Source organism: Myxocyprinus asiaticus, chromosome 29, assembly GCF_019703515.2.
Source record: "Myxocyprinus asiaticus isolate MX2 ecotype Aquarium Trade chromosome 29, UBuf_Myxa_2, whole genome shotgun sequence".
NCBI lineage: Eukaryota > Metazoa > Chordata > Actinopteri > Cypriniformes > Catostomidae > Myxocyprinus > Myxocyprinus asiaticus.
This window is the reverse complement of record NC_059372.1, coordinates 144,542-155,000: the sequence shown is the minus strand read 5'-3', so window position 1 is coordinate 155,000 and position 10,459 is coordinate 144,542. Positions and strand designations below refer to the sequence as shown.

General features: G+C 47.4%; 1 protein-coding gene across 1 annotated transcript in view; it reads right to left on the bottom strand.

The window, feature by feature from the left end:
- LOC127419831 (sodium/hydrogen exchanger 9B2) overlaps positions 1–10,459 on the bottom strand; it is a 29,352-nt gene that overhangs the window by 10,222 nt on the left and 8,671 nt on the right. The window contains exons 2-4 of the mRNA XM_051661600.1: positions 10,006–10,083; positions 6,733–6,825; positions 4,662–4,832 (exon numbers count right to left, since the gene is read on the bottom strand). Coding sequence (XP_051517560.1) covers positions 4,662–4,832; positions 6,733–6,825; positions 10,006–10,036 — 295 coding nt within the window. The 5' untranslated portion in view covers positions 10,037–10,083. The remainder of the gene's footprint in view (positions 1–4,661; positions 4,833–6,732; positions 6,826–10,005; positions 10,084–10,459) is intronic.

The window sequence follows — 10,459 nt, the reverse complement described above, 5'->3', positions numbered from 1 at the left end:
TCAGTTATGTTGACAGTCATTTGGGATTCACAACCGACTTATCAGGATTGATGCGCATTATTAAATAAATGAGTCTGTTCAAAGCACAAGTTCCTGCATCTAATCTAACTGACAGTGATTTGAATGATTTTTGATCGAGTGTACAGTGTATTTGAGTCACGCAGCTCATGTCCAGACAATAAAACTGATGAGATCAGAAAAACAGTGACTGGATCTTCAGATGACACACATCTCTATGAGTTACTGAAAGATCACATGATAAAACACAACACACACAACATGAAGTAGTCGTCCAGTATCCATTCACACAGCACAGGTTTGCCGTAAATACATTTGTGAGTCTCATTAATGTCCAAACTGTGTGTGAACGAAACTGTATTTCCCTATCTGTCACTCACTCGACGTTGTGTCGATGTAGTGACACTAGGGGTCACTCTTGGGAGCCTGAGACACGTCTGGTCTTTGATAAAATGCCAATGAAAATTGGCAAGTGGTATTTGCATACCACTCCCCCGGGCATACGGGTATAAAAGTAGCTGGTATGCAACTACTCATTCAGATTTTCTCTTCGGAGCCGAACAGTCGATGTTTACTGAGCTGACTGTTCATTCACTTCTGCTGGATCTGACGGTGCATTTCAGTGGCTTCTCCCTCCTCTGCAGTGGTGCACTGCAGAGAACGCCCCTGGGCGCTTCGGCAGAAATAAGAGAGTATATTTCTCTAAAAGAGTATATTTCTCTAAAAGAGCGGCACACACGGAACGTCTTTTTAAAGATGCCTTTCCGTTTGTGTGTTATTCCTGGTTGCGGTCGTTATCTCTCAACTTCTGATGGTCACGATCACTGTATTTCGTGTCTGGACAGCGTTCGTGAATGGATCATGTACTCATTGCGAGAACATGACCATGGCAACGTTGTGGTCACGGTTTTCATACAAAAGCAAGCCACCCCAGCAGCTCCCCGCCTCGGTCCTTCTACCTAAGGGTATGAGGACAGTGCGGCTAGCACTGGGGGCGATTTGGGGACCCCAATGGGACCACCTCCTCTGGGTATCCCCCCACAGACCTCCCATTCCCCAGCACGCTCGTCTGCCCCGATCGGGCTTCCGGATGAGTCCGCTGGCTAGTCTCACGGTGAGTTCGACCTCTTGTTCGGAGCCCGTGAAGCTGATGAGCTCTCGAGCGCAGCATCGGAGAGCGGGTTCATCCAGTCGGATGCAGGAGCCTCAGCTGGGCTCCCCCCCTCGGGTACGGTCACTCAGTCACAGATTGATGCGGAAATGATGGACATGCTATCCCAGGCAGTCGTGAGCATTGGGCTTGAGTGGAACCCTCCGCTCTCCCCTGAACCCTCACGGCTCGATGATTGGTTCCTGGGCTCGCAGCACCGCTCACAGCCACACCCTGCTCCAGTTCCTTTCTTCCCAGGAGTGTACAAGGAGCTGACAAGGTCGAGGGAGACACCTTTTACTGCCCAGTCCCGATCTTTCAGCTCCCCCGTCCTCACTACCCTTGATGGTGGGGCGGCCAGGGGCTATTCGGCGATTCCCCCGGTGGATAAGGCGCTCTCGGTGCACCTATGCCCATGGAGCGCCGCCACCTGGCGCGGGCGCCCAAAGCTCCCATCCAAGGCCTGTAGGTTTATGTCGTCCCTGATGGCCAAAGCCTACAGTGCCGCTGGACAAGCCGCCACTGCCCTGCATGCCATGGCTCTCCTGCAAGTCCACCAAGCCAAGGCACTAAAGGAACTGTACGAGGGTAGTTCTGCCCCAGATTTGATGCAGAAGCTGCGCTCAGCGACCGACCTCGCTCTCCGGGCGACGAAGGTCACGGCGCGGTCTCTCAGGCAAGCGATGTCCGCCTTGTTGGTCCAGGAGCGCCACCTTTGGCTCAACCTGGTTGAGATGGGAGAGGCCGACAAGGCACGGTTCCTTGCTGCCCCCATTTCCCAGGTTGGCCTATTCAGTGACACCGTTGAGGACTTTGCCCAGCAGTGCTCAACAGTGAAGCAGCAGACGGAGGCTATCTGGCACATTCTGCCCCAGTGCGGCTCAAGATCCCACACCCCACCTGCTCGTTGCCAAGGGCGTCCCCCTGCGGTGACTGCACCAGCTCCGCCGTAGCCCGCCCCTTCGGCTCGGCCCCCGGCGTGGAGCCCACCGCAGGAAGCAGACGCCACCTGTCTCGCGGCCGGCTGCCAAGAACCCACGAAAGGCTTCGAAGTGCCCCTGAGACGGGCGACCCAGGGACGACGAAACCCACTGCCTTGGAGCTGGTAAGCAGACCACTCCATCCCCTGGTGGAGGGCCAGGAGGAGAATCTTTTGTTGCCTTTTTATTTAATTTTGCCGCATGCCCAAGTGGCTGCGGTACCCAACAGTTCAGCAAAAGAGCAGTTTCCTCATTCCCTGTGTCAAATACCTGGTGTGCACGGTTGTCATCACGACCAGTGATGGAGTCGATTCGGGCAGGCACAGGTAGACCTGTTCGCCTCCCAAGAATCCTCCCACTGCCCGCTCTGGTACGCCCTGACCGAGGCAGCTCTCGGTATAGATGCGCTGGCTCACAGCTGGCCCCCTGGACTTCGCAAATATGCATTTCCCCCAGTGAGCCTACTTGCACAGAACCTGTGCAAGGTCAGGGAGGACGAGGAGCAGGTCATCCTGGTAGCACCCTACTGGCCCACCCAGACGTGGTTCTCGGACCTCACGCTCCTCGCGACAGCCCCCCCCGGCAAATTACCCTGAGGAAGGACCTTCTTTCTCAGGGATGGGGCACCATCTGGCACCCGCGACCAGACCTCTGGAATCTCCATGTCTGGCCCCTGGACGGGATGCAGAAGACTTAAGCGGCCTACCACCCGTGGTGGTAGACATGATCACTCAGACTAGGGCCCCCTCTATGAGGTGCCTGTATGCCTTTAAGTGGCATCTGTTCGCTAAGTGGTGTTCTTCCTGACGCGAAGACCCCCAGAGATGCACAGTCGGATCGGTGCTTTCCTTCCTGCAGGAGAGGTTGGAAGGGCGGCTGTCCCACTCCACCTTGAAGGTGTATGTAGCCGCTATAGCAGCACACCACGACACAGTGGACGGTAAGTCCTTAGGGAAGCACGACCTGATTATCAGGTTCCTAAGAGGCGCCAGGAAGTTGAATCCCTTCAGACCACGCCTCGTTCCCTCATGGGACCTCTCTGTAGTTCTTCAGGGTCTACGGAGAGCCCCCTTTGAGCCCTTGCAGTCAGCTGAGCTTAAGGACCTCTCTTTGAAGACTGCCTTCCTGACTGCGCTCACTTCCATCAAGAGGGTAGGAGACCTGCAAGCGTTCTCTGTCAGCGAAACATGCCTGGAGTTCAGTCCGGGCTACTCTTACGTGATCCTGAGACCCCGACCGGGCTATGTGCCCAATGTTCCCACCACCCCTTTTAGGGACCAGGTGGTGAACCTGCAAGCGCTGCCCCAGGAGGAGGCAGACCCAGCCCTGACGTTGCTGTGTCCGGTGCATGCTTTACGCATCTATTTGGATCACACGCAGAGCTTTAGAGTCTTTGAGCAGCTCTTTGTCTGCTTTGGTGGACAGTGGAAAGGAAGTGCTGTCTCCAAGCAGAGGATCGCCCACTGGCTCATTGATGCCATAACAATGGCATATCACACCTAGGACGTGCGGCCCCCAGCAGGGCTACAAGCCCATTCTACCAGGGGTGCAGCGGCCTCCTGGGCCTTGACCAGTGGCGCCTCTCTAACAGACATTTTTAGAGCAGCTGGCTGGGCAACACCCAACACCTTTGTGAGGTTCTACAGTCTCCGGGTGGAACTGGTTTCGTCCTGTGTAGTGGCACGCACAAGCAGGTAAGTCCGGGAGAGCTGGCCGGGTGTATCGCTTGCGCATAGCGCCTTTCACCTCCCCTGAGCTGAAGACATGCACTGTTGACTCCCAGTAGTGTTCACAAACTGTGTTCCCTGGATGATTTCCTCCGAGCCCTGTGGCAGACGAGTTTGCGGAGAAACTCGCTGCTGGCTCAGTACACATGCTAACTAAGCCTTGTACTGGGGTAGGTGTTCCGCATGTGGTGGTTCCCCGTAGGTAACTCCATGTGACGTATATCTTCCGCTAATTCATTTCCCTGTTGGTAAACTGCGTCTTAGGCTGAGGCCCCTCTGCCCCAGTCACCATGCTTGTAGAAACTCCTCCCCTGTAGGGAAGGACCTACCATGGGACTTCTCCATATGACATACTTCCGACAAAGTTCGGCAAGACCATGTGTATTTCCACTCAAAATACCCCCCCTATTGTGTCCCTCCTGCCACAACACTGAACTACCCGCTGAAATGGCCAGGACCTTGTCTCAGCTCCTCAGCATAAAACCTGAATGAGTGGTTGCATACCAGCTCCTTTTATACCCGTATGTCCGGGGGAGTTGGATGCAGATCCCACTCGCCAATTTTCATAGGCCTTTTATCAAAGACCAGAGGTGTCTCGGGCTCCCAAGAGTGACCCCTATTGTCACTACATCGACACAATGTCTCGTTCCCTCAATCAGGGAATGGAGGTTACGCAAGTAACCAGGACGTTACAGCTTTAAAACATATTCTGACTGCTGTGTGAACAAGCCTTATATATTTGTTCACTGTACCCAGTAGCAGAATGTGTTTGTAAGTGTGTTGTACCCAGTAGTGGAGGTATTGCAGGTGTGTTGTTTCGTCTGAACACACTGATGAGTTCTCCTCCACACACAGCAGACAGGAACAGAACCACCAACCCAAAGAGATTCTGACCCGGAAAACATGCTGGACCCGTTACAGCCCACACCACCCCGAACAACAGCAGCCGCAACACACCTGAAAATACACACACACACTGACTTTTGTGTAATTTAACAAACACAAATTTTGATTAATTCCTGTACAGTGGCAAAAAAGTATGTAAACTCTTTGGATTAGCTGGTTTTCTGCATTAATTGGTCATAAAATGTGATCTCATCAGGTATAGACAAACACAATGTGCTGAAGATAACAACACACAAACAATTATAATCATTCATATCTTTATTGAACACATCCTATTAAAAAAAAAAAAAAAATATATATATATATATATATATATATATATATATATATATATATATATATATATATATATTGTCTTATTGTGTATTTCTATATATACTTCTATTTTCAATTCACTTTTTAGTTTTATTCTATTTTATTTATTATTATTATCTCTGTCTTGTTGTTGTATTGTTTGTGCTCTGGAAGCTCCTGTCACCAAGACAAATTCCTTGTATGTGTAAAAATACTTGGCAATAAAGCTGATTCTGATTCTGAAAAATTCAGAGTGCTGTGGAAAAAGTTAGTGAACCCTTGGATTTAATAACTGGTCGATCCTCCTTTGGCATCAATAACCTCAACCTCAAGTGTTTCCGGTAGCTGCGGATTAGACCCGCACAACATTCAGAAGGAATTTTGGTCCATTCTTCCTTACAGAACTGCTTCAGCTCAGACATATTCTTAGGATGTCTGGTGTCTCTCTTGAGGTCATTCACAGCAACTCTATTGGGTTAAGATCTGGGCTCTGACTGGGACACTCCAAAAGATTAATTTTCTTTTTTTGAAGTCATTCTGTAGTGGATTTACTTTGATGTTTAGGGTCATTGTCTTGCTGCATCACCCAACTTCTACTGCGCTTCAGCTGGTGCACAGACACCCTGACATTATCTTGTAAGATATCTTGATAAACTCTCGATGATGGCAGCAAAGCAGCAAAGCAGCCCCAAATCATGATGCTCCCTCCACTGTACTTCACAGTTGGGATGATGTTGTCATGTTGGTATGCTGTGCCCTTTTTATGCCATATGTAGTGCTGCGTGTTCTTCCCAAACAATTCAATCTTAGTTTCATCAGTCCACAAAACATTTTCCCAGTAGTCTTGTGGAGTGTCAAGGTGGTCTTTGTCAAACTTCAGGTGTGCAGCAATGTTTTTGTTGGAAAGCAGCGGCTTCCTTCATGATGTCCTGCCATGGACACCATACCTGTTTATTGTTTTCTGTATAGTAGACTCATGAACAGAGATGTTAACCAGTTCCAAGTCTTTATCTGTCACTCTAGTGTTCTTTTTACCTCACTGAGCATTCTGCAGTGTCCAATCTCGTTTCATTAATTGGATGCCAGGTTTGCAAACTCCTGACTCTAATTAGCTTTTGTTGACGTCATTAGCCTAGGGGATCACATACTTTTTACAACCTACACTGTGAATGTTTGAATGATGTATTCAATATGTCCAAGAACAATACAATAATTTGTGTTATTAGTAAAAAATAAAATTATAAAAACAGTGTTTATCCATTATTGTAACTTAGCTGAAGATCAAACCATATTTTAAGACAAATTTATACATAAATTTAGGTAATTCCAAAGGGTTCACATACTTATTCTTGCTAATGTACATAATGGTGAAATGTGATAATTCAGCTCCATACAATGACAAATGTTATAAATACAAGATAATTCATTAAAATTCTGTATGTTTATGTCAGATCAAAGTGAGAGTATATTATTAGGACATGATTATATACTGTACGTATCCTCGTTATAAAGTGTTTCTGAAACCAGGAACAATATACACAAGGCTTCAGTATTAAAACTAAACTTTCTTTCATTTTGCTTGTTTTCTTTTAATGTTATTTAATGAAAGTTTTAAAAGATTGCTCAGCTTATTTACTCTCGTAAGTGACACACACACCTTTTGTAATGACTGAGGCAGTAAAACCGTGTGGTTTTGGGCACCGCTGGAGTTTAGAACAGAAACCTGCTGATTTGGATTCTGTTTGCTCATCTGAGAGAGAAACACACACATACACACACATGCGTGCATGCATGCACACACACACACACACACACACACACAGTTAAGAATAAAGGTGCTTTCAGAGGCTTTCACACTTTCTATTGGTTTGTATCTGGGTTTGTTTGACATCACAGTTCAGTTGACACTCCAAGCAGTGTCAACTGATGTCCGCACTGGCTGGAAGAGCTTATACAGCAGCGGGCCAAGCTGGTTCAGCACCCAACAACATTTAGGCGCTCCAGGTTTTTCAAGCTAAGCTCCTTAAACAAATGGATGAGCAAGGTACTGATCCAGAGCTGTTCAAAGAGCTCCGCACCACTACAGATTTGGCACTGTGAGCCACGAAAACTACCACTCAGGCCATCAGCAAAGCAATGAGCAACCTGGTGGTTCAGGACTGGCATATTAGGCTAACTCTCACGGAGATGCGTGATGCAGAGAAAGCTGCCCTCGACACCCCGGTGTTGCCCGACAGTCTCTTTGGTAACGCCATGGAAGGCTTTTCAGAGTGCTTCATTGCGGCGCAAAAGCAGTCTCAAGCGTTGAAACACATTCTGCCAAAGAGAAGTAGCACTTCCCTTTTCCCGGAACGCTCCCGATCTAATTCTGGTCAGCGCCCGGCAAAGAATCCATCTCTCGCTGCCCCAGCGCAGCTGAAAGCTACTACTGAGCCTTCTGTGAATCCATGCAAACCGTGCGTAAGCACCTGCCGTCTCAACGTGAAAAGCGCACAGATGGAAAAACCATGGCTGGGCAGCAGAAACGTTCCTGACATGCCCCGTGAAGAGGAGCCCAAAGTTCACCATTATTCATCGCCCAGAGCTGAAGAAGCTCGATTCGAGGCACACAGTGTTTCTCCCCTCTTACCCAATACTGTTCATCGGGTAAAAAAGTGCCCATTGTACAAACACGGGACAGTCACACATTCTCAGAAAAAGGGCCATTTCCTCTTCACGTATCATACACCCCATATATTATGCTCAATCGCTTCCCTATGGTGAGCGGCGCTCTATCTCCTATAGCAAGTGAATCAATAAGCCCGCTGTTCCACTGCGCAAACACGTGGCAAGCCCTCAAGGGCGTGTCAGACTGGGTGTTAAAAAATGATCAAGCATGGTTATACGATTCAGTTTGTACGCCGGCCACCTCGCTTCACCTGCGTTTTGCAATCTGTGGTCCGACCATAGGATGTGCTGGTGTTGTGCGGAGAGATTCACAGTCTCCACACAAAAAAGACTAAGACACACACAGCAGAAGAACTGCATATAAATTCAAAGTCCTTCCTTTCGGTCTGCCTCTGGCTCCCCACACGTTCACAGAATGTATCGATGAGGCTCTCGCCCCATTGAAAATGAATGGTGTGCGTGTTTTGAATTACCTCAATGATTGGTTATTACTAGCCCAATCAGAGGCACTACTGAGTGAACACAGAGACTTGCTGCCTTGCCATCTAAAAAAATCTGGGTCTGAATGTCAACTGGGCGAAAAGCACACTTTTCCCAAGCCAGGAAATCTCCTTTTTAGGAGTTCGTTTTGACTCTGTCTTCCGACTCCGTCGTTCGTCTCTGTGAGCATACGCGCACACCTCAAAACCCTGAAAGGGAACCTCTCTGGTTACACATGTAACCTTGGTTCCCTGAGATGAAGGGAATGAGACATGCAAAAGCTGGTCGCACTACTACTTCATAACACGAGTGACACACTCCTGAAGATTCTTAAGAAATCATGACTGAATGGGGCTTGGGTAGCTCAGTGGTAAAATACGCTGGCTACCACCCCTGGAGTTCACTAGTTCGCTAGTTCGAATCCCAGGGCATGCTGAGTGACTCCAGCCAGGTCTCCCAAGCAACCAAAATGGCCTGGTTGCTAGGGAGGGTAGAGTCATATGAGGTAACCTCCTCGAATCACTATGCGACCACGAGGACTTAAAAGCGCACTGGGAATTGGCCATTCCAAATTGGGTGAAAAAGGTGAAAAACTTGTGACTGAAAAAGAAATCGTGACTGAGGTCCTGCTTATATAGGCTGACTGGGAGCCTAAAGGGGCCAGGCTCAGACACCATTGCCAATCAGAGGACTGCCATGATTGTATAAGGGTTTCAACAAGGTCGTGTGAAGGACACCCCCCATAGTGCTTACAACAATGTCTCGTTCCCTTCATCTCAGGGAACCGAGGTTACATGTGTGACCAGAGATGTTTTCTGAACCGCACTCGAGTCCACTTGAAAAGGTGTTCTGAGGTTCATGTGAACTCCAGTACAGTTCGCTGCAGATATGAATGCAATCCGTCCTAAATGCAGACGTAAACTGCAATTGATGATGTATAATTTGGTCTTTGCTTGCAGTGGCAATTATTACATCTGCTTGTCTTCAAATAAATTGCCTTCAGCGAGCAGCTCTTATTCTTCATCCACGGCAGACAAATGCTAGAGTCATTCTGTGCTGTTGATGATAAATCCAGAGACAAATACTACAATAACACAGTGAAATAGCTGCCGCTAGTATTCACTGTGATGATGCAGTCGGGCTGCTGTTCCAACCCAAATAATAACCCTGTGTCCGAAAACGCATACTGTCAGAGTACGTACTGTGTTTGATGATGGATGCAACTCTTGGCTGGTAAAACAGTACGTTATTTAGGTGTATGTGAGTAGGATGAATATACTGTTGGACATACTTCATCCGGGGATGTGAGTATTGAGGCATGACCTGAATATATGATATAATAACAATAACTGTGAAAATAATACTACTCTGGTTTTATTATTTAAACAAAACCAGAGTAATCCGAATTGTGGTTCATCAGCATTCTTTTTAATTTAGAGTTTTGAATGTGACGTCTCCTCGAATCCCGTGGAATTATGGGATTTTAAAGTGTCCGGTGGATCCGCACTTCACAATCTCGCAGGATGTTGTAGGTCATCTGGGTATTTCTCTCTTACTGTTTTATGAATACTGAGGATTCAGACATACTACTCCATTGGAATATTATTTTTGGCATACTATATAGTAGGGATGTATGCATATTTAGACACAGCTGATGTGAACAGAAAGCAAGTGTGAAAGCACCTGAAGAGTGAACTGAAGACAACATATACTGTGTTGAATATTGATGCACATACAATAGTCTGAATTACAGCAGTGTTTGTGTGTGTGTGTCCGTACTCACAAGTGTCTGTTTGTTGTGTTTTTTCACCCATGATTCTTCTGGATGTTCCTGCGTCTGTAAGACTGAACTTTGACCTGCCTGTGCGCGCACACACACACACACACACACACACACACACACACACACACACACACACACACACCATTTAATCATTACTGCATGTTGCTTCCATCACTTACACTAGTACACTGCTATAAATAACTCATAAAAGCCTCACACTCATAAACACTTTTACATCACTGTTACCTTTGACCCCCTCCAGTTCTTCATCATGTCATGGCAAAACACACACACACGTTTTTAAACGCTGCACATGCATCAATGTTTCTCTTGAAAACACACAATCTATCTTCAGATAGAAACTCTCTAGAGTTCAAATATACATACTGAATATAATGAGATATTCATCAGATATTAATTATAATGCTGATGTGACACTAAATAGCAGAAGAAT